The 24857-nt window shown below is 43.9% G+C and overlaps 2 protein-coding genes and 1 pseudogene across 5 annotated transcripts; 2 read left to right on the top strand and 1 right to left on the bottom strand.

Annotated features, from left to right (window-relative positions):
• The first annotated feature begins 1199 nt into the window (after nt 1–1199).
• Nucleotides 1200–12262, top strand: LOC109875233 (nuclear autoantigenic sperm protein). Its single transcript, XM_020467494.2, has 14 exons — nt 1200–1335; nt 1639–1752; nt 1864–1944; nt 2083–2186; nt 2412–2660; nt 2753–2775; nt 2871–2962; nt 3128–3201; nt 3327–3515; nt 10968–11137; nt 11291–11356; nt 11452–11529; nt 11608–11720; nt 12136–12262. Exons 2-14 carry the CDS (start codon nt 1646–1648, stop codon nt 12140–12142), a joined length of 1353 nt encoding a protein of 450 aa, XP_020323083.1. The 5' UTR covers nt 1200–1335; nt 1639–1645; the 3' UTR covers nt 12143–12262.
• Nucleotides 12263–13038: 776 nt separating this feature from the next.
• Nucleotides 13039–21563, bottom strand: LOC109875232 (vasculin-like protein 1). 4 transcript variants are annotated; one of them, XM_020467492.2, is made up of 11 exons: nt 21267–21563; nt 18184–19400; nt 17987–18101; nt 17734–17863; nt 17255–17592; nt 16960–17035; nt 16502–16824; nt 16171–16329; nt 15804–15928; nt 15618–15720; nt 13039–13412 (listed from the first exon to the last, which is right to left on the bottom strand). In XM_020467492.2, exons 3-11 carry the CDS (start codon nt 18044–18046, stop codon nt 13266–13268), a joined length of 1461 nt encoding a protein of 486 aa, XP_020323081.1. In that variant the 5' UTR covers nt 18047–18101; nt 18184–19400; nt 21267–21563; the 3' UTR covers nt 13039–13265. The 4 variants fall into 4 exon arrangements, with proteins under 4 accessions (XP_020323081.1, XP_020323080.1, XP_031665857.1 ...); XM_020467491.2 differs by having other exon boundaries at nt 15804–15937; nt 21267–21501; XM_031809997.1 differs by having other exon boundaries at nt 13039–13429; nt 21267–21501.
• LOC116358577 (transmembrane protein 69-like) lies at nt 21561–24792 on the top strand (annotated as a pseudogene).
• The last annotated feature ends 65 nt before the right edge of the window (nt 24793–24857 follow it).

The raw sequence follows: 24857 nt of genomic DNA, 5'->3' as shown, positions 1-24857 counted from the left end.
AGGAATCTACATTTAAAGACTTCCCAGGCACTGTCTACCCCCACACTATCTAGCACAGGTGACCACAGGACACATAATTCACATTTACATTTCAATTACATTTACATTTACATTTACAATTAACATTTACATTTACAATTAACAATACACATTTTCATTTCAATTACATTTACAATTAACAATACACATTTACATTTCAAGTACATTTACAATTCACAATACACATTTACATTTAAATTACATTTACAATTCACAATACACATTTGCATTCTACAATTCATAGGACACAGGGTATTAGAATAGAAGTATTGTGTTGATGAAGATGTATGACCAAATTGGTGTGATGGGTCTCACTGTGAGCCTGATTGGCGGTGTCATGTCCAGGCCTGCCCTGTGATTGGTTGTTATTTCCAGGCCTGCCCTGTGATTGGCTGTCATGTCCAGGGCTGCCTTGACAAGGCTGTAACAGGGGAGCTAGCAGGGGTTCTTCAGTGAGGGGGTTGATACTAGAGCTCACCTCACAGCAGGCACTGACAGCAGGGCTGCTCTCTCTCATCTCCCTGGACAGAGCAAGAGCAGCAAGTTATTTACAAGGGCCTTCACACCTGTCAGCTCTCTCTGGATGGATCTTGGCCAGGCGCATACAGGCCTGACAGAGCTGATGTCTCTGATTTAATTTAATTCAATTCAATACAACTTTATTGGTTCCATTAGGACAACTAGTATTAACATTTTGTGAAGTGAACCGAGCTGACTAAATGCATCTTGAGAGAAATGTGTGGTGTGGTGAAAGAACACTTCTGAGTTGTTTTGAACCTTCATCTGCTCTGATCTCTACCTCCCGAGGCTTGCATCTCATGCAGAGTTCAATCAAATTATTGCATGGCAGGTGCCATTGTGAAGGGCTCAAAGAGGCAGTCTCAATGAGGGTTCCTTTGATCAGAGGTGATGTGAGATGGAGAGACTTCTAAATCCCCACTTGTAGGCAAAGTAGAACAGTATCACACTGATACTTTCTTACTGGTAAATGCACAAATCATTTAATTTGCTACTGGCTTTTGTCACCATACTTTCTCCCATGTAAATTAAATCAGGGGTTACCAAACGTTTTCACTCCGGACCTCCCTTCCAGTTGGACCGAGTCCCCCCCAGTATTCGACGGATATAAAAATGTGTCACTGCAACTTTAATTTTTCTCCCGCGTCTTCTCCAAGAAGAAGTTGACAGGAAATTATTAGCAAATTTGGCGCCATTTTTGGAACAATTAGACCGAGAGGACTGTGCTTGTTTTTCCTTGTTTCTTCTGATAGACTTTTATAGCTACTCGCATCCACGGTATGTATATGTTTACCATAAGATGTGTTTAATGCTCATGGCCAGGAAAGTATCACTGAACAGGGTTTGCGAAAACGCGCTAACGTTACTGAGATGAGAAGCTAGAAGTGGAGTTGCAACCACCGAATGTCACCGCTTAACGTTGGTTATTGCGTTCGTAAACGAATGCATGATTCGTTAGCTCGCTACGGGTCTTTATTCAAGACAGTTGAATATTGTTTCCAATGTAGCTAGATAGCCACTTTGTTAGTGCCGACATTAACAGACAGCAAAAATGACTTGGTTATCAATGTTTTCTTCTAGTTGCAAAATGGTTATGGAGGAGGCAAACAAACTCATTGGCACAGGGAAGAGACATCTTGTCATGGGGGACGTGGTATCAGCGGTCAACTACCTTCAAGAAGCCTGCGGGATGTTGTGCGTAGGGGTGGAAGTCAAGTGACACACTGAAAGAATTGGTCTGTAAAAATATTAGCGATTACTTAATTCATTTATTAATAAATAACTTTACCTTTTTTTTTCTCCCAGAGCCAAAAGGTATGGTGACACAGCAGATGAGTGTGGGGAGGCTTTCTTCCTGTGTGGTAAAGCTCTCTTAGAGCTTGCTAGGTAGGTGTTCACTGTCCTTCACAGTATTTTAGTGATGTACCCCACTGAATGCTGGTCGTAAACAGTATTTTGGTCTCAGAACCACTGCTGTTACAGTTGTAACTAAGACTTAAATGTAATGTTGTCATTGTGTCGCAGGATGGAGAATGGCGTCTTGGGGAACGCTCTGACAGGGGTTCCAGAAGAAGAGGAAGAGGAGAAGACCAAAGACTCCAACATTGAAAGCACAGACAATGTTGATGGTAAACATTTTGCATTGTTAAGCCACATGTAGTTGATGCTTGCCTAAAGGTACAGCGGTCATGTTGAAAAAAAAAAGTATACAATTTGGCCTAGTGGTTGTTGATCTCTCTGATAATGCAGAAAATTATGTATATCAGATAATGCTGTATAATGTGGTAGTCACATTTACCTGTTTAAAAAATATATTACACGCTTCGCAATATACCTTTTTGTTATTATCACAGAGAAGACCAGGGATGACCTCAGAGTTCAGGTCTATGATGCCATGGCAGAAGAAGAGAAGAACGGCGAGAATGCAGATTCAGATAAGAACATAGTGGAGGAGACTGGAGGAGGCGAGGAGGGACAGACTGTGAACGGCCATGTTAACGGTTCTGACACCACGAACGGCGAGGAGAAAGTTATCGGAGAGAAGAAGGGTGACAAAGCTGAGACTAAAGAGTCATCAGACAACCCAGAAGAGGAGGATGGAGGTTTGAGGCAAACCCGTCATAATGTTTACACTATCTTTTGATGCAAGAAAATAAATGTCATGCACTCACACACACTTCTGTCAATGTTTCAGATGGTGAGGATGGGGAAGAAAAGGTGATACTTCATCTACTACTGACCTATGTGTTCCTGCCGATGGTTTAGCTGTTGTAAAGTCAGTAAGTTAACATTCGATTACCGTTTGACCTCAGGAGGAAATACCGGAGGACAGTGAGGATGAGGAAGTGGGCAACCTGCAGTTAGCCTGGGAGATGCTGGAGGTGGCGAAGGTCATCTACAAAAGGTACGGTAGGAAATAAATACTCACTCGTCCCTGTTTTACCCTGCTATCCTCCAGTTGTGTACGTGCTCAAGTCTATTTCAACAAATCAATTTGAGCCGTTGGATTGATGCATATGAGACAGACTTAACAGTTTGAGAGCCTGAGTTTGTTTGTGTTCTATTGAAGGAAAGAGGGTAAGGAGGACCAGCTCCTGGCAGCCCAGGCCCATCTGAATCTGGGAGAAGTAGCGGCTGAATCAGGTAATTTCTCAACCACCGCTGGTACTTTGGGTTGGCCCATTTTTGTATGGATTGATATGGGGTTGGCTCCTACATTGTGCTTCTGTGAGGTGTGTTCCTAACTACCTGTTCGATTTCCTCCCCAGGCAATTACAGCCAGGCGGTGGATGACTTCCAGGAGTGCCTGTCCCTACAGCTGAAGCACCTGGCCTCAGACAGCCGCCTGCTGGCCGAGACTCACTACCAGCTGGGCCTCACCCTCTGCTCTGACTGCCAGTACAGCCAGGCCATCGAACACTTCAACCACTCTGCTAGGGTTATCAAGAGCAGACTAGGTGAGGAGGGGAATGTGATCAGTGAGATTCTCATTTCGAAATGAATTGTTTAGATCAGTGGTAACCAACCTTTTCTGAGTAGAGATTACTTTCGCAGTCAAAAAGCAAGCAGAGATCTACTATATCTATCTAAGCAAAAAAAGGAACGTCCTCACTGTCAACTGCGTTTATTTTGAGAACTTAACATATGCAAATATTTGTATGTACTTAAGATTGAACAACTGAGACAAACTGAACAAGTTCCACAGACCTGTGACTAACATAAATGGAATAATGTGTCCCTGAACAAAAGGGGGGTCAAAATAAAAAATAACAGTCAATATCTGGTGTGGCCACCAGCTGCATTAAGTAATGCAGTGCATCTCTTCTTCATGGACTGCATCAGATTTGCCAGTTCTTGCTGTGAGATGTTACCCCACTCTTCCACCAAGGCACCTGCAAGTTTCCGGACATTTCTGGTGGGAATGGCCCTAGCCCTCATCCTCCGATCCAACAGGTCCCAGACGCGCTCAATGGGATTGAGATCCGGGCTCTTCGCTGGCTATGGCAGAACACTAACATTCCTGTCTTGCAGGAAATCACTCACAGAACGAGCAGTATGGCATTGTCATGCTGGAGGGTCATGTCAGGATGAGCCTGTAGGAAGGGTACCACATGAGGGAGGAGGATGTCTTCCCTGTAATGCACAGCGTTGAGATTGCCTGCAATGACAACAAGCTCAGTCCGATGATGCTCTGACACACCGCCCCAGACCATGACGGACCCTCCACCTCCAAATCGATCCCGCTGCAGAGTACAGACCTCGGTGTAACGCTCATTCCTTCGACGATAAATGCGAAACCGACCATCACCCCTGGTGAGACAAAACCGCAACTCGTCATTGAAGAGCACTTTTGCCAGTCCTGTCTGGTCCTCTGGCCCAGCAACGGTGGGTTTGTGACCATAGGCGACATTGTTGCCGGTGATGTCTGGTGAGGACCTGCCTTACAACAGGCCTACAAGCCTTCAGTCCAGCCTCTCTCAGCTCATTGGGGACGGTCTGAGCACTGATGGAGCGATTGTGCGTTCCTGGTGTAACTCGGCAGTTGTTGCCATCTTGTATCTGTCCCGCAGGTGTGATGTTCGGATGTACTGAACCTGTGCAGGTGTTGTTACACGTGGTCTGCCACTGCGAGGGCGATCATCTGTCCGTCCTGTTTACCTGTAGCGCTGTCTTAGGCGTCTCACAGTACGGATGTTGCAATTTATTGCCTTGGCCTCATCTGCAGTCCTCATGCCTCCTTGCAGCATGCCTAAGACGCATTCACGCAGATGAGCAGGAACTAGAGGTCGACCGACTAATCGGAGTGGCTGATTAATTAGGGCAGATTTCCAAGTTTTCATAACAATCGGTAATAGGCATTTTTGAACACAGATTATGGCTGATTACATTGCACTCTGTGAGGAGACTGCATGGCAGGCTGACTACCTGTTATGCGAGTGCAGCAAGGAGCCAAGGTAAGGTGCTAGCTAGCATTAGACTTATCTTATAAAAAAAATTAACATAATCACTAGTTAACTACACATGGTCTATTACTTGTTTATCTAGCTTGTCCTGCATTGCATATAATTGATGCGGTGCCTGTTAATTTATCATTGAATCACAGCCTACTTTTCCAAACGGGTAATTTAACAAGCACATTTGCAAAAAAAGCACTGTCGTTGCACCAATGCGTACATGAACATCAACGCCTTTCTTAAAATCAATACACAATTATATATTTTTAAACCTGCATATTTAGTTAATATTGCCTGCTAACATGAATTTCTTTTAACTAGGGAACTTGTGTCACTTCTCTTGCGTTCTGTGCAAGCAGAGTCAGGGTATATGCAGCAGTTTGAGCCGCCTGGCTCGTTGCAAACTGTGAAGACCATTTCTTCCTAACAGACCGTAATTCATTTGCCAGGATTTTACATAATTATGATATAACATTGAAGGTTGTGCAATGTAACAGCATTATTTGGACTTATGAATGCTACCGGTTAGATGAAATATGGAACGGTTTCGTATTGCGCTGTGAAAGAATAAACACTTTGTTTTTGAAATGATAGTTTCTGGATTTTACCATATTAATGACCTAAGGCTCGTATTTCTGTGTGTTATTATATTATAATTAAGTCTATGATTTGATAGAGCAGTCTGACTGAGCAGTGGTAGGCAGCAGCAGGCTCATAAGCATTCATTCAAACAGCACTTTACTGCGTTTGTCAGCAGCTCTTTGCAATGCTTCAAGCATTGCACTGTTTATGACTTCAAGCCTATCAACTCCCGAGATTAGGCTGGCAATACTAAAGTACCTATTAGATCATCCAATAGTCAAAGGTATATGAAATACAAATGGTATAGAGAGAAATAGTCCTATAATAACTACGACCTAAAACGTCTTACCTGGAAATATTGAAGACTCATGTTAAAAGGAACCACCAGCTTTCATATGTTCTCATGTTCTGAGCAAGGAACTTAAACGTTAGCTTTTTTACATGGCACATATTGCACTTTAACTTAACACTTTGTTTTTGCATTATTTAAACCAAATTGAACATGTTTCATTATTTATTTGAGACTAAATTGATTTTATTAATGTATTATATTAAGTTAAAATAAGTGTTCATTCAGTATTGTTGTAATTGTCATATATACACTGCACAAAAAAATAAAGGGAACACTTAAACAACACAATGTAACTCCATGTCAAATCAAACTGTCCACTTAGGAAGCAACACTGATTGACAATAAATTTCACATGCTGTTGTGCAAATGGAATAGACAACAGGTGGAAATTATAGGCAATTAGTAAGACACCCCCAACAAAGGAGTGGTTCTGCAGGTGGGTACCACAGACCACTTCTCAGTTCCTATGCTTCCTGGCTGATGTTTTGGTCACTTTTGAATGCTGGCGGTGCTTTCACTCTAGTGGTAGCATGAGACTGAGTCTACAACCCACACAAGTGGCTCAGGTAGTGCAGCTCATGCAGGATGGCACATCAATGCGAGCTGTGGCAAAAAGGTTTGCTGTGTCTGTCAGCGTAGTGTCCAGAGCATGGAGGCGCTACCAGGAGACAGGCCAGTACATCAGGAGACATGGAGGAGGCCGTAGGCGGGTAACAACCCAGCAGCAGGACCGCTACCTCCGCCTTTGTGTAAGGAGGAGCACTGCCAGAGCCCTGCAAAATGACCTCCAGCAGGCCACAAATGTGCATGTGTCTGCTCAAACGGTCAGAAACAGACTCCATGAGGCTGGTATGAGGGCCCGACATCCACAGGTGGGGGTTGTGCTTACAGCCCAACACCGTGCAGGACGTTTGGCATTTGCCAGAGAACACCAATATTGGCAAATTCGCCACTGGCGCCCTGTGCTCTTGACAGATGAAAGCAGGTTCACACTGAGCACATGTGACAGACGTGACAGATTCTGGAGACGCCGTGGAGAACGTTCTGCTGCCTGCAACATCCTCCAGCATGACCGGTTTGGCGGTGGGTCAGTCATGGTGTGGGGTGGCATTTCTTTGGGGGGGCCGCACAGCCCTCCATGTGCTCGCCAGAGGTAGCCTGACTGCCATTAGGTACCGAGATGAGATTCTCAGACCCCTTGTGAGACCATATGCTGGTGCGGTTGGCCCTGGGTTCCTCCTAATGCTAGACCTCATGTGGCTGGAGTGTCAGCAGTTCCTGCAAGAGGAAGGCATTGATGCTATGGACTGGCCCGCCCGTTCTCCAGACCTGAATCCAATTGAGCACATCTGGGACATCATGTCTCGCTCCATCCACCAACACCACACTGTCCAGGAGTTGGCGGATGCTTTAGTCCAGGTCTGGGAGGAGATCCCTCAGGAGACCATTCGCCACCTCATCAGGAGCATGCCCAGGCGTTGTAGGGAGGTCATACAGGCACGTGGAGGCCACACACACTACTGAGCCTAATTTTGACTTGTTTTAAGGATATTACATCAAAGTTGGATCAGCCTGTAGTGTGGTTTTCCACTTTAATTTTGAGTGTGACTCCAAATCCAGACCTCCATGGGTTGATAAATTTGATTTCCATTGATTCATTTGTGATTTTGTTGTCAGCACATTCAACTATGTAAAGAAAAGTATTTAATAAGAATATTTTATTCATTCAGATCTAGGATGTGTTATTTTAGTGTTCCCTTTATTTTTTGAGCAGTGTGTATATATAAATAATCTCGGCCGATTAATCTGTATCGGTGTCAACCTCAAGCAGGAACCCTGGGCATCTTTCTTTTGGTGTTTTTGAGTCAGTAGAAAGGCATCTTTAGTGTCCTAAGTTTTCATAACTGTGACCTTAATTGCCTACCGTCTAAGCTGTTAGTGTCTTATCGACCGTTCCACAAGTGCATGTTCATTAAGTGTTTTAAACCCTTTACAATGAATATCTGTGAAGTTATTTGGAGTTAAGAATTTTCTTTGAAAGACAGGGTCCTGAAAATGGGCCATTTCTTTTTTTGGTTTGTGTGTCGCGTGCACACTACCGTTCAAAAGTTTAGGGTCATTTAGAAGTTTCCTTGCTTTTGAAAGAAAAGCACTTTTTTGTTAATTTAAAATAACATATTGATCAGAAATACAGTGTAGACATGGTTAGTGTTGTAAATTTCTATTGTAGTTGGAAACGGCAGATTTTTTTAATGTAATGTCTACATAGGTGTACAGAGGCCCATTATCAGCAACCATCACTCCTGTGTTCCAATGGCACGTTGTGTTAGCTAATCCAAGTTTATCATTTTAAAAGGCTAATTGATCATTAGAAAAGCCTTTTGCAATTATGTTAGCACAGCTGAAAACTTGTGCTAATTAAACGAGCAATTAACACTAGCCTTCTTTTAGACTAGTTGAGTATCTGGAGCATCAGCATTTGTGGGTTCGATTACAGGCTTCAAAAGTACAGAAACAAAGAACTTTCTTCTGTAACTTGCCAATCTATTCTTGTTCTGAGAAATGAATGCTATTCCATGTGAGAAATTGCCAAGATCTCATACAAAGCTGTGTACTACTCCCTTCACAGAACAGCACAAACTGGGTCTAACCAGAATGAGGAGTGGGAGGGGAGGCCCCAGTGTCTAGTTCATTGTCCTTTTGGAAGACCCATTTGCGACCAAGCTTTAACTTCCTGACTGATGTCTTGAGGATGTTGCTTCAATATATCCACATAATTTTCCTTCCTCATGAGGCCATCTATTTTGTGAAGTGCACCAGTCCCTCCTGCAGCAAAGCACCCCCACAACATGATGCTGCCACCCCGTGCTTCACGGTTGGGGATGGTGTTCTTCGGCTTGCAAGCCTCCCCCTTTTTCCTCCAACCATAACGATGGTCATAATGGCCAAACAGTTATATTTTTGTTTCATCAGATCAGAGGACATTTCTCCAAAAAGTACAATCTTTGTCCCCATGTGCAGTTTCAAACCGTAGTCTGGGTTTTTTATGGCGGTTTTGGAGCAGTGGCTTCTTCCTTGCTGAGCGGCCTTTCAGCTTTTCAATATAGGACTCGTTTTACTGTGGATATAGATACTTTTGTCCCTGTTTCCTCCAGCATCTTCACAAGGTCCTTTGCTGCTGTTCTGGGATTCATTTCCACTTTTCGCACCAAAGTACGTTAATCTCTAGGAGAACGAACGCGTCTCCTTCCGGAGCGGTATGACGGCTGCGTGGTCCCATGGTGTTTAAACTTGCGAACTATTGTTTGTACAGATGACTGAAATACCTTCAGGCGTTTGGAAATTGCTCCCAAGGATGAACCAGACTTGTGGAGGTCTACAATTTTGTTTTCTGAGGTCTTGGTTGATTTCTTTGGATTTTCAAGCAAAGAGGCACTGAGTTTGAAGGTAGGCCTTGAAATACATCCACAGGTACACCTCCAATTGACTCAAATGGTCAATTAGCCTATCAGAAGCTTCTAAAGCCATGACATAATTGTCTGGAATTTTCCAAGCTGTTTAATTAAAGGCACAGTCAACTTTGTAAACTTCTGACCCACTTGAAATAAACAGCCTGTAAACAATTGTTGAAAAATGACTTGCCATGCACAAAGTAGATGTCGTAACCGACTTGCCAAAACGATAGTTTGTTAACAAGAAATTTGTGAAATGGTTGCAAAACGTGTTTTTAATGACGCCAACCTAAGTGTATGTAAACTTCTGACTTCAACTGTACCTGTGGCACTGATGTTTAGGCCAAGGAATGTGTCGTTTTTTTTGTGTGCTCTAGGGCAATGGTGTCTAGATGGAATTTATATTCGTGGTCCTGGCAACTGGACCTTTTTTGGGAGAAGCCGACGCCTCACAAGTCCTCAACTGGCAGCTTCATTAAATAGTTACTGCAAAACACCAGTCTCAACGTCAACAGTGAAGAGGTGACTCTGGGATGCTGGCCTTCTAGGCAGAGTTCTTCTGTCCAGTGTGTCTGTCTCTGCTTTTGCCCATCTTAATATTTTCTTTTTATTGGCCTGCGATGTATTTTTCTTTGCAACTCTGCCTAGAAGGCCAGCATCCCGGAGTCGCCTCTTCACTGTTTCTAAGTGATCCCAAACTTTTGAGCGGTGGTAGTGTGTCTGTGTATGTATAAATAGGATTTAAAAAGTCTATGCAACATTAATCTAATAAAACCAGTTCTGTAGGAATGAGATGTGTGCAGTAGGCCTAATACATTATCACAGCATATTAGCTATATGCCTGGCCTGCCAATGTTCTTCTCAGATCATATATTTCACAACTCTAGCTTTGATAACAAAATAGATCAGTTGTATAACTTGCGAGGCACAGCTGAGCATAAATTGAAATCTGATGGTCAGTCTACGGAGGGAAAGAACAGCGGAGGGTTCACCTCTCCCGGTCCCTGTTCTCTCCTTTCCTCCGGTGAGACTGACCAGAGGGGATAGTCTTCCACCTGATGGCGACGCTTGAGTGGCACCTCATTATTTCTGCCTCATGCACAAATTCATGTTCCTATGACCAGAGAAAGTGAAATATTCCTGGATATTAAAATGGACACGATGCAGGCCTATCGGTAGTTGGCTACTCATTCATTGCAGCTACAGCGTGAGTGGAAGTAAGGTGAAGCGTGTTATTAATTTGAAAGATCAGCTCTTTGCGGTATTCTGTCTCTCTCTGGTCATGGTTTCAAAAGTTATGAAATCTCACAGGCTAGTTTCAAACTTTGCTGTACGGTCATGGAAGCAGTAGGAATGGTGATTTGAGCTATTCGATTGGCCAGGGCAGCAGACATAGTTGATTTAGCCACCGCTCTCCTCGACAAATGCAATGGTTCAAAATGGGAACACTTCTGAATCAAGTGCACCTACCTCCAACAGCAAAAGACGGCCGGTTGGTGGCTGCTGGTTTTATTCTTGGAAAATGTTACTCTTCTACCTTGTAACACCCTTGTATTGTTTGTCTCCCAGCCAAGGTGCTGGAGAAGGCAGGGGGGCCAGAGGTGGCCCCTGAGGAGAGAAAGGAGATGGAGGAGCTGAAGGCTCTGCTGCCAGAGATCCAGGAGAAGGTTGAGGACGCCACTGTGGGACAGAAAATGGCTGCCGCTGTTGCAGCAGAGGCTGTGGTGCAGGAGACACTGGTGAGAAGGGGACTGAGATGGTGGCTCTAACCAGTGATTGACCCAGTCCTAGCCCACTTACTTTTTTAGGCTCTCTTGATTAAGGTTTGAATTTATGCAATACGTCGAGCTTGCAGTTTGATTCCACTTCGTTGTTTTTGGTTTATTTTTCAGGCAGGTGGTTCAGCTTTTCCAACTCCGAGTGGAAGTTCTCAAAACGGAGGGGCATTTGCATCTATAGTAAGCCTGCGCCTCATGATTTTAGTCAGCTTTATTTGTTGTCCTTTAAACAACGTATTCTAAGGGATATGTCGGTGTGTCCTCCCCTCACTCAGATTCAAGTCAGATCCACATACGGAAATGCCCCCTCAAAGTCTCCTGCCTCTGACATCTCACACCTGGTCAGAAAAAAGGTCAGTGAAGTGAAACTATTTGCGTCCAGATCCACCCCCCCCCAGTATCCACAAACACATTTTTGTATTGTTTAACAGAGGAAACCGGGAGACAGTCCAGTAAAGGAGAACGACTCTAAAAAGGTTAAACAGGAGACTCAAGTTAACAGCAACAGAGACAACGGTGTCAAAGACAAAATGGAGGTTGAACGGTATGTATGGAGTATGTGTTTTCCACTGCAAGTAGTGACTTTATTTATCCTTTAACTAGGCAAGTCAGTTTAGAACAGTCTGATTTACAATGATGGCCTACCCTGGCCAAACCCTAACCATGCTGGGCCAATTGTGCACCGTCCTATGGGACTACAAATCACAGCCAGTTGTGATACAGCCTGGAAGCGAACCAGGGTCTGTAGTGATGCCTCTAGCACTGAGACCGCTGCGCCACTCGGGAGCCAAAGACAACCTGTAACGTTGTCATGGAATACCTACATGTACTACTCAACTTTTTCTTTTACATTTATGAAGTAGATCACCCTCTGCTCGTTTCACATTCAATAGCATGTGTGGCTTTTTGTGACTTCAATGATGCATTCATTGTGATTATTCTCATGTTTCCCCCTGCAGCCAGTGAAGCCCTGGTGACTTATGCCAATTCCTGATTGTCATCACATCGTCCTACTGCAGATCAAGTTGTAAATGTCATCTTCCTATTGTAGGTTTTGTACCAGATCATTAAAGACTACCTACTTGATCAATTTGTCAACTTTGATTTGTGTAAAGAGACTTCAAGAAGACTCACCTCTTGGAAAAACAAACTACTGTCCCAGTTCCTCCTCGCATTGATCAGTGGAGTACTCTAAACATGTATGCTTATAGAATAGATATCCTGGCTGTGGCCATCCCAGCTGAATTCACTGATGACTGGGTTGGTGAGACACTTTGGCAAAGGAGCAGAAGGTCACACTAGTGTCGGATGCACAATGCTAAACCACTAATGGCTCATTTCAATCCCTATCGCTGAAGTACAGTGTGGTTGAAATTAAGGTAAATTCCGGTTGAGCCGACATGCAGGGTTTACTGTGAGTGCAGGCTCCGAACGCAGGGATATTGCCTTTAAATTTCAACCGCACTGATTGAATCTAGGCTTAAGTCTCTGGCTTAGTGGTAACAAGTCTGCATGGTTTGTTCATTTTTTTTCATTTGATTTATAGGAGAGGCGAGAAACTGGGAACTATTGACTGTCAGGTTTGTGTACTGTTAAGCAGCTGGATTCAATCCGTATAGCAGTAGATCTGTTAAAATGAAGGTTCTCTCCGATTGAGCTGACATGCAGCGTTCACCGTGAACTTCGCCTTTAAATCGAGGTATAACAGAACTTGGATACAAATTGAATCCAGCCCTAACTGCTAGACCACCCAGCACGGTTAACACTATTAGACCGTTGTCTATGGTGACTGAATCCACATGTCATTGATTAACCATGATTGCAATCCAACTCATTCATAGACACAATCAGAACACCAAGGCCTGATTCCTATTGAAACATGTCAGGATACCATTTTAATATTGTTAGTCTCTTAAATCAGATGTGCATTGCCCTTTTCTTGACGAACACTCAGTTCCACAAAGCGAGGGAAGAGGTGCAACACAGGAAAAATACATCGGCATGGCTGAGCAGGAACTTCCACTGGAATTTTCCCTTGTGCAAGAATAAGTCAAACAGGTGTTCTGAAGACGAGGGGTGTGTGTGTTCTTTAAAGCCACTTCGTCAAGTTGACATCATCATCGTCTGAGGTCTGGCTGCTGGTTTCAGACTCTGAGCCCTCGTCCTTTTCTAAGTGGGCCTCGGCGACACACCTCCAGTGGGTGAAGTGGAGGGGGATGATCCCATTCCTCTTCAGCTAGGAAGAACAAGAACCTAAGTGAAAACACAAACCTAAGCCTTGTTTATACCTGGTGTTAACATGCGTCCTTTGTCCTGATCTTATCCACATTCTGATGGTGCCCACACTAGCCATTGCATCTACACATTGTAGTATTGTGTCTCATATCCGTCTGTGTCCACATTGTGACCAGATTTGCCGGTTACTCCCTGTACAGAAATTATTTTACAGAATCTTTCAAAATATGAATATTTAATTTAAAACAAGTATTGATTGTAAGCTATAAAAAGAGTACCAGTACCAGTCAAAAGTTTGGACACCATTTATTTGTACTATTTTCTACATCGTAGAATAATAGTGAAGACATCCAAACTATGAAATGACACATGGAATCATGTAGTAACCAAACGTATCAGACCAAGCCTGGTCCCTCAATATATTTTTGATTTGAGGTTCTTCAAAGTAGCCACCCTTTGCCTTTGACAGCCTTGCACATTCTTTCAACCAGCTTCATGAGGTAGTCACCTAAAATTGCATTCCAATTAACAAGTGTGCCTTCTTAAAAGTGAATGTGGAATGTCTTTCCTTAATGCATTTGACCAATCAGTTGTGTTGTGACAAGGTAGGGGTGGTATACAGAAGATAGCCCTATTGGGTAAAAGAAGAACAGCTCAAATAAGCAAAGAGAAACAACAGTCCATTACTTTAAGACATGGTCAGTCAATTAGGAAAATGTCAATAACTTTGAACGTTTCTTCAAGTGCTCTCTCAAAAACCATCAATTGCTATGATGAAACTGGCTCTCATGAGGACCACCACAGGAATGGAAAACCCAGAGTTACCTCTGCTGTAGAGAAGTTTATTAGTTACCAGCCTCAGAAATTGCAGCCCAAATAAATGCTTCAGAGTTCAAGTAACAGACATATCTCAACATCAACTGTTCAGAGGAGACTGCGTGAATCAGGCCTTCATGGTCGAATTGCTGCAAAGAACCCACTACTAAAGGACACCAATAATAAGAAGAGACTTGCTTGGGCCAAGAAACACAAGCAATGGACATTTTGGAAATCTCTCTTTTGGTCTGATGAGTCCAAATTTGACATTTCTGGTTCCAACCGCCGTGTCTTTGAGATGCAGAGTAGGCGAACGGATGATCTCATGTGTGGTTCCCACCGTGAAGCATGGAGGAGGTGGTGTGATGGTGCTTTGCTGGTGACACTGTCGTGATTTATTTAGAATTCAAGGCACACTTAACCAGCATTCTATAGCGATACACCATCCCATCTGGTTTGCACTTAATGGGACTCATTGTTTTTCAACAGGACAATGACCTAAAACACACCTCCAGGCTGTGTAAGGGCTATTTGACCAAGGAGAGTGATGGAGTGCTGCATCAGATGACCTGGCCTCCAAAATCACCCGACCTCAACCCAATTGAGATGGTCTGGGATGAGTCGGACTGCAGAGTGAAGGAAAAGCAGCCAACAAGTACTCAGGATATGTGGGAATTCCTTCAAGACTGTTGGAAAAGCATTCCTCATGAAGCTGGTTGAGAGAATGCCAAGATTGTGCAAAGCTGTCATCAAGGCAAAGCATGGCTACTTTGAAGAATCTAAAATATATTTAGATAAAAAAAAACACACCTTTTTTTGGTTCCTACAATATGTGTTATTTCATAGTGTTGACATCTTCACTATTATTCTACAATGTAGAAAATAGTAAAAATTAAGAAAAACCCTTGAATGTCCAAACTTTTGACTGGTATTGTATAGATGTATAAAAACTCCCAGTATTTTATTTTTCCCAAGTATTGATGCCATAAGTCCATTGTACTAAATGTCAATGATTTTAGAGGCCAGTATGATGATGATTTAAATGGTTTGACCATGCAGATCAGTCAGATCACAAGGAGTCTTTTAATAATCTACACCGGTCAAAAGATTTGGGCACAATCAGAATGTGGACAAAGGACGCATGTTAGACCCAGGTATAAATGGGTCTCCAGAACAAGCCTGGTCCCACACTATGTGCTTGAGACAACTCTAACGTACAGCATGACAGCAATGGAAGAGTTGGCAACAGCACATACACTAGGCTACCTAAGCACTAGCCATTTTCATTATATTTAAACATGTCTCTTCCTATGAGGTTTAAAGCAGTCACCGAAGATGCTCATAACATTAATGGTATTATTGTAAGATTGTGTCACAAACTCAGACGTACATGTTCAGTTTTAGTCTGGAACTCTCTGAGCTCTTCCTGAGTGAGGGGCAGGAAGCTGTCATCGTTTTCTGGGTATTCCTGCCAGCCCATGGCCTTCAGTAATCTGCAACGAAACAGTGAACACTGCTTAATAGAGTGATGGTGTGTGTGTGTGTGTGTGTGTGTGTGTATATATGTCAGTCATACCGGTGTTCTGCCTCCAGTGAGCTAGACAAGTGATCAGTGTCTGAGTCGCTGAGGGAGTGAGACAGGCCGTTCTCATTGCAGACTCCCTGGCTGTAGGCTTTGGGCTCTGGGGTGCTGCTCTCGCCCTGAGGAGTCATTTACACCAAAGAATAGACTCCAAAATAAAACAGGTCACTTCTGCTTACATATGTGGTGAGCTCCACATTTGACATGCCTCTGGTTTATTTTCGTTCAGTCAGACTGTGAATTTACCTTCAATTGGTTTGAATGTAACATTTTGGATGTTGTTTTGAATGTAACATTTTGGATGTTGTTTTGGAGGGCCTTTGCGTCCCACTAGGACATTTTCTAGGGGTGTTATATGTACCTCTCCAGGTGTCCCAGGGCTGCTGCTGGAGGTCAGGTCACCGGTGACCTCGTCCTTCAGCGTCCGCAGGAAGTCACTCTTCCGGTCTGGTCCGCGCCGCATCAGCTTCAGCCGTGACGACGAGACGATGTCTATGGGAGGAGTCGTACTGAAAGGACGCTGATAGAAAAGAGAGGGAGGAAAAATGTTGAGCCCTTGCTTGTGGTTTCTAACAGTTACGTAAACCTTTTCTCCCTTTATTTTGTTCCTCGGGACTAGATTTGTATGGCCTGCTATACGCTCTCTATGAACCCCTTTGGCCTGTGTAAGGGGTCTGGAGAGCTGCCCTCACCTCTTTGGCGGGTTTGGCTGCAGACACAGGGCTGGTGAAGACAGAGTCTCGTCCTGACAGGTGGAGGCCAGGCTTGGTGGAGTCTCTCCCACTCGGCTTCCACTGAGGGGGCTTGGTGGGCACCATGGCAGACTTAGGCACCAGGTTCTTATAGACTGAGTGGGTAGAGCTAGTGATGGTGGGCAGGGCTTTGCTGCCATTGATGGGCGGGGCTCCGGAGCTGGCGAAGCCAGTAGAGAACGCAGTGCATCCTGGGTCCTCCTTGGAAACCTTCTTGATCACCAGCATCTTAGACACCATCTGCTTGCCACTAGGCGGGTTCTCTGGAGAGATGGGAGCAACTAGTTAGGAGAGGTGTAATGACATGGAGACAAAGGGAGTGGGCTGAACTTTGTGAAGATGTTACTGGTGTCAACTTCGTAATGTCAATAGATCAATTCATCTATGAGAGGGATTACCCCATACTCCAGCGTGAGGAGCCACTGGCCTCATCTGGTTCCCAGGCTTTCCAGTTGTTTCAGGGTTAAGGGAGGGCTGGTAGGAAAACATTGACATTATTTCACAAGTTTGTATATACAGTATATTTCCTATGATGTTTTATGTTTAGCTGTACCAATCCAGGTATTTTCCGTTAGGTCTTAATGTCACTATGCCCACTAATATGTGACAAATGGCACAGTACCTCAAGACTGTAAAATGTGACAAGAAGTTGTCAAGAGGTTTCAAGGAATGGAGGATGAGATTATTACTTACAAAGTCCTCTTCCACAAACTTCAGATTGTCCTCCCTGCTGTGTTCATCATTGGGGAACTTGTCCTGGTAGAGGGTCCCAGGGGCGCTCTTGCGGGGATGGAAGTTGCCGTTGCGCTGCCGGTGTCCCCCCTGTCTGTCCCCTCCTCCCGTCCCATGGCGTTTGGGTTGGCGCCCCGGGTGGTGGTGCCTGTCCTGTGCTGCCCGTGGCGCCCCGTGCCAGGTGGGATGAGCCTCCTTCCAGCAGGACCCCCCCGCTAGACCACCGTGCCCCCCCTTCGCCACCCCAGAGTCCACAGAGTCATGTCTCAGGAGGAGAGAGGGCTGCTGCCACCCATCACCTGCAGACACACACAGGACAGTAAGTTTAATACTATGTAACGAAACAAACACCGTTCTTTCAAGCAGGCTGTCAACAAACCACACATCACAAACACGTTTTTGGGGGGGGGCGCGCAGGGGGTTCTGATCGTCAGGGTTACCTGCGGGGGCATGCAGGGGCCCGTTGTTAAAGAAGCCATCGGAGGAGTTGTGTCGGCGGCGGCTCACGGCAGCACGGCTGTTCCGGTGGTGATGGGGGTCGCCATGCTTCTCTAGGCTGGCTGCAGGGGACTGGATACAAAAATACAGACTATTTTTCCTGTGCTGATTGCAGTTAGTCTGCCCCCAATAAGCCTGCCCCTGCTTGTGCGCACACACAAACGTACGTAAATACCCACACAAACACGGTCTCACCTTGGCAGGCTGGGGCGTGGAGAAGTTAAGCCAGGCAGGAACAAAGTCATGCTGCGCCATTTAGGTCCAGTGTCTCCTGTCAGTGGATCGAGGCATCAAACCTCATGGCAAGGATCTGACACAGAGTAAAATGAATGAGAAATCTTGGATTTTGGGACAAAAGAAACACATTGTTACATAAGACTTGTCATTATTACCCCAGAGTCTTTGGCTCTGAAGTCCTCTCCTCTTGGTCTCTGCCTCCTCTGTGGGATTGACTCAGAGTGTGTGATGGAGAGCAGCACCTCACTGCCGAGTCCTCCTCCTCCTCCAGGACAGAACAGCCCCTTTCCCCAGAGGCAGACCCCGTCGTCCAGGGTGAAAAGTTGGGAGTCGGGTCACAGGATTCTGGGATTATCTGGAATGGTGATCCAGAAGCGTTGTTATCTGGAATGGTGATCCAGAAGCGTTGTTACCCCCAAATTCGTCCTGATCACTCTACCGAAGCAGGTAGGATTCTTTGTCAGGGGAAGAGACACATGGAACCTGCTTGATCCGTTTTGTGAAACAGAAGGTTCTGATTGGCGGGCTCAGTAGACAGGCAAGTGAATTGCCCAATGGGAGAGGCAGGTGCAGGTTGTCTGCTGAGATTGGAAGCTCTGGGGCATCGAGCCCTGTCCGTGTGAACGGGACAGTTTCACTATGACATCAGAAGTGTGCTGGAAGGAGGTTCTGGCTCTTCTCCTGCCACTATCAGTGCCAGCTCTTAGTCATGTTAGGCTCTACCCAAACACATGCAGAAAATAAATAAATTCAGAGACCTCTTTTTATTCCAATGGAGGTCACTGAAAACCACAGTTCACCTCATTAAACTGGTGAAAAGGCTGTCTGGGGTTGAAGGGGAAAAAAAGGGTGTCTAGTATTACAGTCACATGACAGTAAAGGCAGTAGAATCCACTGTTACATTTCTGACATCTTCAATTCCGGTCAGTGAAATGTTGATACTGCAGAACAATGCATTATAAATGCAGCTTTTCAATGCATGCTAATGACAATGGTGTCTCAACGGCTGATTAGATTGGTTGCTTTCTTCATCTGTTCTATTATATTTGCTGGTATAATTAGCTGTAGTTGTGTGGTTGAAGGATGAGAGTGCAAAGGTTTTTAAACAGTATAACAGCAATTGCTTACAATCAGTGTTCTGTGTGTCACAACACACCTGGGACACTTTGTTGAAAGACAAAAAATTAACTTGTCCATAAAAGAGGGAACCTCTGAAAGGCAAATATCTTCCTTTCTTCAAAGCAAAGAAAATGTAGGAACATATGGAGCATGTGTCAGAAGGACAGGTGCTGTGCAGTTACTCCTAGTATTTTCCGTCCTCTTGTAGCGTTGCTTTCACATGTAGTAGTATCTGCACTTATGCAGACCGGACCTGCAAACACAAAAGCAGAAATACTTTTGAATCTCAGACACACCGGTAAGGTTGTAATGCACAGACCCTTAGCTTACAAGTTTATGCAGGTATATACCCGAGTCATGTTTCCAGCACAATATGTAGTGTACGTCAAACTTGATGAATAGTTCTCCCAGAACACCTTTGATGAACCCACAATATAGCTTCTCATTCAAAAGACAGCAAACATATTGCAATGGTAAAAATAAACGTTTTGTGGCAAAACATAATCAAAAACCAGAGCTCTTAAGACATTTTATACTCTCTTATAAAACTGCAAGCTTTTATCAAATATATATACCAGTCTAAAAATATTCTAGACCTGAAATGTTTCTCTCTCTCCCAGCCCCTGATCTAAATCGGGCAGTGAGTGATTGTGTTCTAAACTACTAAGAACTGCAACCCACTCACAGCATGTCATCATCATTAATGATCATAAAGCTGTAGTGCTTCCTAAATACAAATCAATAAACATGACTTGCCTAGTTAAAAGGTACAATTATATATTTGTATTAAAATATCCTTTATAGCACTGTGATAGGCTGTCCAATGGCCTCCATTGTGTATTGAGTTGACCAAGTTATTGTGGACACATTCACTTTTACAAACAAGTTAAGGCACTGTCAAAATTCTTAGCAAGTCAAGAAATAATTTGAGCAGATTCAGGAAGCAAAAACTTTGATCACTGCTAGCTAATTATCTGGCTAGCTACAAAAGTATGGACACCCCTTCAAATGAGTGGATTCGGCTATTACAGCCACAACTGTTGCAGACAGGTGTATAAAATTGAGCACACAGCCATGCAATCGCCATAGACAAACATTGGCAGTAGTATGGCCTTACTGAGGAGCTCAGTGACTTTCAACGTGGTGAAGTGGAAACGTCTAGGGGCTCAGCCGCAAAGTGGTAAGCCACACAAGCTCACAGAACGGGACCGCAGAGCTCTGTAGTGCTTAAAAACCGTCAGTCCTCTGTTGTAACACTCACTAGCGAGTTCCAAACTGCCTCTGGAAGCAACGTCAGAAAAATAACTGTTCGTCGGGAGCTTCATGAAATTAGTTTACATTGCCGAGCAGCAGCACACAAGCCTAAGATCCCCATGCACAATGCCAAGCGTTAGCTGGAGTGGTGCAAAGCTCTCCGCATTGGACTGGAGCAGTGGAAATATGGTCTTGGGCTGTTTTGCATGGTTTGGGCTTAGTTCCAGTAAAGGGAAATCTTAACGCTACAGCATACATTGATATTCTAGATGATTCTGTGCTTCCAACTTTGTGGCAACAGTTTGGGGAAGGTATTTTATCAGGACAATTCCTCCTGTGCACAATGCGAGGTCCATAGAGAAATGGTTTGTCCAGATCGGTGTGGAAGAACTTGACTGGCCTGCACAAGGCCCTGACCTCAACCCCATCGACCACGTTTGGGAAGAATTGGAGCGCCGACTACGAGCCAGGCCTAATCACCCAACATTAGTGCCGGACCTCACTAATGCTCTAGTGGAAAGCCTTCCCAGAAGAGTGTAGGCTGCTTCTGCAGCAAAGGGGGAAGCAACTCCATATTAATGCTAATAGGCTATGATTTTGGTATGAGATGTTCAACGATTAGGTATCCACATACTTTTGGCCATGCAATGTACAGTATATTCCTTGGAAACTCGTTGTAACCAAGTTGTTAGCAAGCTAGCTAGCCACGACTATCACCAAAGCTAGCAAGTCAACTAGCTAACATACAGTAACTCGCAAAACTACGACCCAGTCTCAAACACATACAATATATTTTTGCAACAGAGTATCGTGAAGTTGTTTCTAATATTGCTGTCAAATTTCTGCAAATAAAAGGTAAACAGACCTTCATTCGTTGGCACAACACGGCTTCAAAATGGCTACCGCGTTAGCCCACACCGGGTCGGGGGATTCGGGCGCTAGCTAGCTAATAACGTTAGCTTGCTAGATTTTATAGGATGATGCCAAAACCTACTTATATCAAGCAATATCTTCACGAAATATGATTTAAAAAATATATATTGACTATTAATATTCCTTTAGCACTGCAATACTTTCGTCCTGCTATGTGCCTCCAGATTAAAGTGGCGATTGGGTGTTTGTTTGGATTTTTGGTGCGCTCGCGGAGTTTACTTATCTGGGGTACGTTCAAGTTCTTATAATTTTGCAACCTCAGGTGCGTAGCATTTTGTTTCAAATTGAATAGGAGTGGGATTTTTTGGATACTCGAAACAGATTAGAAATAAATTAGAGTTAAAACATTTTGCGATCAAAATTGTCTTTATTTCTTTATTTAACCTTTATTTAACTAGGCAAGTCAGAAACAAATTCTTATTTACAATGATGGCCAACCGGGGAACAGGGGGTTAACTGCCTTGTTCAGGGGCAGAACGACAGATTTTGACCTTGTCAGCTCGGGGATTCGATCCAGTACCTGCCGTCCCTGTTTAACTAGTACTAAAACAAAGTACTAGCTAGCTACATATTTGTGATATTGAATGCGACACACTATTTTCCAGGAAGGCGCACTAATCGATCGTTGCAGAAATCAAACTTTCGTCAGACACAGTGAATCGAGTAATCGACCTTACAAGCCTATGCAATGGCTAATTTTATTATTGATTTGCACAACGTGAAGATCGTAAAATGCACATTCACCTCTTCCCCTTTTAGTTACATTTTTTAAAATCTCATTTGCATTGAATAGACATTTGAATCCTTGTGTGGTAAGTAGAAACATTACACCAGCTTCTATGACACCATCATATTGGTCTATCTGTCAAATTGACCTTGCAACAAATAGCCAAAAACATCAGGGTTCTCTGGACCAGGATATACACAGTGGGCCAGATCATATTAAACCCTACTGAGAAATGCTTTCAGCAACACTCTTTTTTTTTACTCCCAGGGTCCAACATGGCGATCTCTGCAACGGATACTCTGGGGGTCCAGCTGCACAATGAAGAGGGAATGTTTTTACACCAGTTCCAACCACTTTTACACCAGTTCCAACCACCATATCTCCACAAGTTTCCATGGTGACTTCGATACTGTTCTGGAGACTAGCCTCCTCCAGGTTCCGCTCCCAGGACCCAACATCGCCTCAGCATGAAAACCCTGGTCAATGCCTCGGCTTCTCCGCCCTCCTTCCATTCCTGGGTGCCCCCCTGCTGAGAGTGGTGACCCAGTCCTACCTCCCTGAGGTGGCCTACGCCCAGGTGGTCTATGGGGCCTCCATAATGTCCTTCCTGGGCTGGGGCCTACTGGGGCTTTCCCTGCCCAGCACGACTGGATGAACCTGGGCAACAGTGTGGTGCCCTCCCTGCTGGCCTGGCTGGCTCTGCACTCTAGGGACAACATCGCAGAAGGAGCCCTGGTGGTTATCATGGGGCTGTGCCTAGCCCTGCACAACAATCAAACTCTGCTGCCTGGCTACCCCGGCTAGTTGAAAGCCTTGGAAACCATACTTACTCTGGTGGCTACCTTCTCCCTGGATGCCACATTGACACTGAAGGAGATGTGGCCGGAGAAGAAGATCAAGACAGTTGACTAGGTAATGGTGGCTAGGGGATACTCACTCAGAGGTTACACTTGAGAGCTAAAGTACCTCAAGACAAGTGAATGAATAGTGGAACACAGATCAGGGTCTTGTTCAGTAAGAGTTAATGGGAGAAAATGGAGGTGTTGCAACATTGTTTAAAACAACAACAAAAAAAGACATTTTCACATATGGATTTTCTTTTAATCAATGTGTTATTCATGACACATCTGTTCCTCAACAGGTGAGAATTGAAATATAAATTTACTTTAATCTAGTGCCGTTGCTGAATGAAGGTGATACAAGCTACAGTATTTTCAAACAAAGGGACATTTCTCAATGTTTTTGGAATGGTGAGTACTGACTAAAAAAGGCACTGATATTTACAGTGTTTAAAAAAAAAGTGTGTATATATACACACACACACACACACACACACACACACACAACTACAGAGTAATGTACCTTAGTGATCATTTAACAAACGCTGTGAGCACAGCAGAACGATACCATTTCCAACCGTAACAAAGTTTCACATGAGGGGCCATAAGTAACATTTTGCTCATAGTAGCTTCTTCCTTCAGCAGTCAAGTAAGTGCAGTACAATGTATAATATAACTCAGTGTAAACACATGAAGCTCATCGCACTAGAGGTCAGTCAACCTTCAGTCAACATGGATAACTCACAACTCTCATGGAAGTTAAACATAGTTTTGGTGGTAATTGAGAAATTGAAGTTGGGCAAAATTAATATAAAAATTTCCATTTAAAAGTGCACAGGTTGAAACAATTCATAGGATATCAAAGAGTGACAGCCAGCCATCCCATTCTCAGAAACAGACAAACATCCTTCGTACACTTCAGTGGAGAATATAATGGTCCTGAAAGTGCCAATGTTTTTAAGTTCACACAAATAAGCTGAGACAATACAGTAACAATGAAAGCTATTGACCATCCAGAAACACTGGCACACTTCTCTGAAACAGAACAGTGAAGTGACTGACTGATGGAAACAGATGGGTCTGCCATGTGACGGACTGGGAGTAAGTACTGTAGCCTAGCCAGCTCATTTGAATCAACAGTTTCTTGGTTGGCAGTGTCCCAGTCATCCGTGGCTCAATGTACATCTAGTTCAGTTACATAAAAGCAATAAAATTAAAAAAAATCCGGAACAAAACAATCCAAACATTCCGAAATCCATCTATTCCACTCGAAGTCCACAAAAAGTGATTTGTCTGGTATTTTGAGAAGACACCAAACTCTTCTAGCTAAAAAAAAAAGTCTGTGTTCATGCTCTGTGAAGAGCATAAAAGAGTATTCTACAAGTCTCATCCCAACTGTAGTTCACCCTCCATTAGCTAACAGAGTACAATGTGTGACCATGGGTATAGCAGATAACGGAATTTGATTCTGCTGCGGCATTCTGCCACTGCTGTTCAAAAGTTAAATACATTGCTGGTGAAGGCCATGTTGATAATAAACTTGAGGACTCATCTTTGATATGGCTAAGAACATCATATGCAGTTGTCTAGTGTGTCCAACCTGGGTAGCAAACCCAGTCTCCTGCTGCACCACAGAGTCAGCCCGCTAAGGGCAAATTCATGATAACGGAATTACGCCGAGACTCACTTTAAAATATGTCAAACAAAAACCAATGATTACAAAGTTAAACCATAGAACTCTATGCACAATGCCTACTTTGAACAATTTCCAATGGACATTTTTACCAAAACAAATTTACATTAAGAACTGTGCCGTTACAAAGTTTGGTAACAGAATAAAACTGAGGGAGATTTTACTGTAATTCTGTTACGAAACTTTGCATCTGCACAGTTTTTCTAGTAAATGTATATTTTGTTAATGTGTAAATTGTTCAAAGTAGTAGTTGTGTATAGAGTT

This window comes from Oncorhynchus kisutch, linkage group LG30 (genome assembly GCF_002021735.2).
Source record: "Oncorhynchus kisutch isolate 150728-3 linkage group LG30, Okis_V2, whole genome shotgun sequence".
In the NCBI taxonomy this organism is placed as follows: domain Eukaryota; kingdom Metazoa; phylum Chordata; class Actinopteri; order Salmoniformes; family Salmonidae; genus Oncorhynchus; species Oncorhynchus kisutch.
This window is presented reverse-complemented; position numbering and strand designations above follow the sequence as displayed.

Coding starts and splice junctions, on each gene's coding strand:
- LOC109875233 (XM_020467494.2), top strand. CDS start 1,646: ATGGTTATGGAGGAGGCAAACAAACTCATTGGCACAGGGAAGAGACAT. Junction 1,753..1,863: donor CAAGAAGCCTGCGGGATGTT/GTGCGTAGGGGT, acceptor TTTTTCTCCCAG/AGCCAAAAGGTATGGTGACA. Junction 1,945..2,082: donor GCTCTCTTAGAGCTTGCTAG/GTAGGTGTTCAC, acceptor ATTGTGTCGCAG/GATGGAGAATGGCGTCTTGG.
- LOC109875232 (XM_020467491.2), bottom strand. CDS start 18,046: ATGGCGCAGCATGACTTTGTTCCTGCCTGGCTTAACTTCTCCACGCCC. Junction 17,593..17,733: donor GCCCCTGCATGCCCCCGCAG/GTAACCCTGACG, acceptor GTGTGTCTGCAG/GTGATGGGTGGCAGCAGCCC. Junction 17,036..17,254: donor AGTTTGTGGAAGAGGACTTT/GTAAGTAATAAT, acceptor TTTTCCTACCAG/CCCTCCCTTAACCCTGAAAC.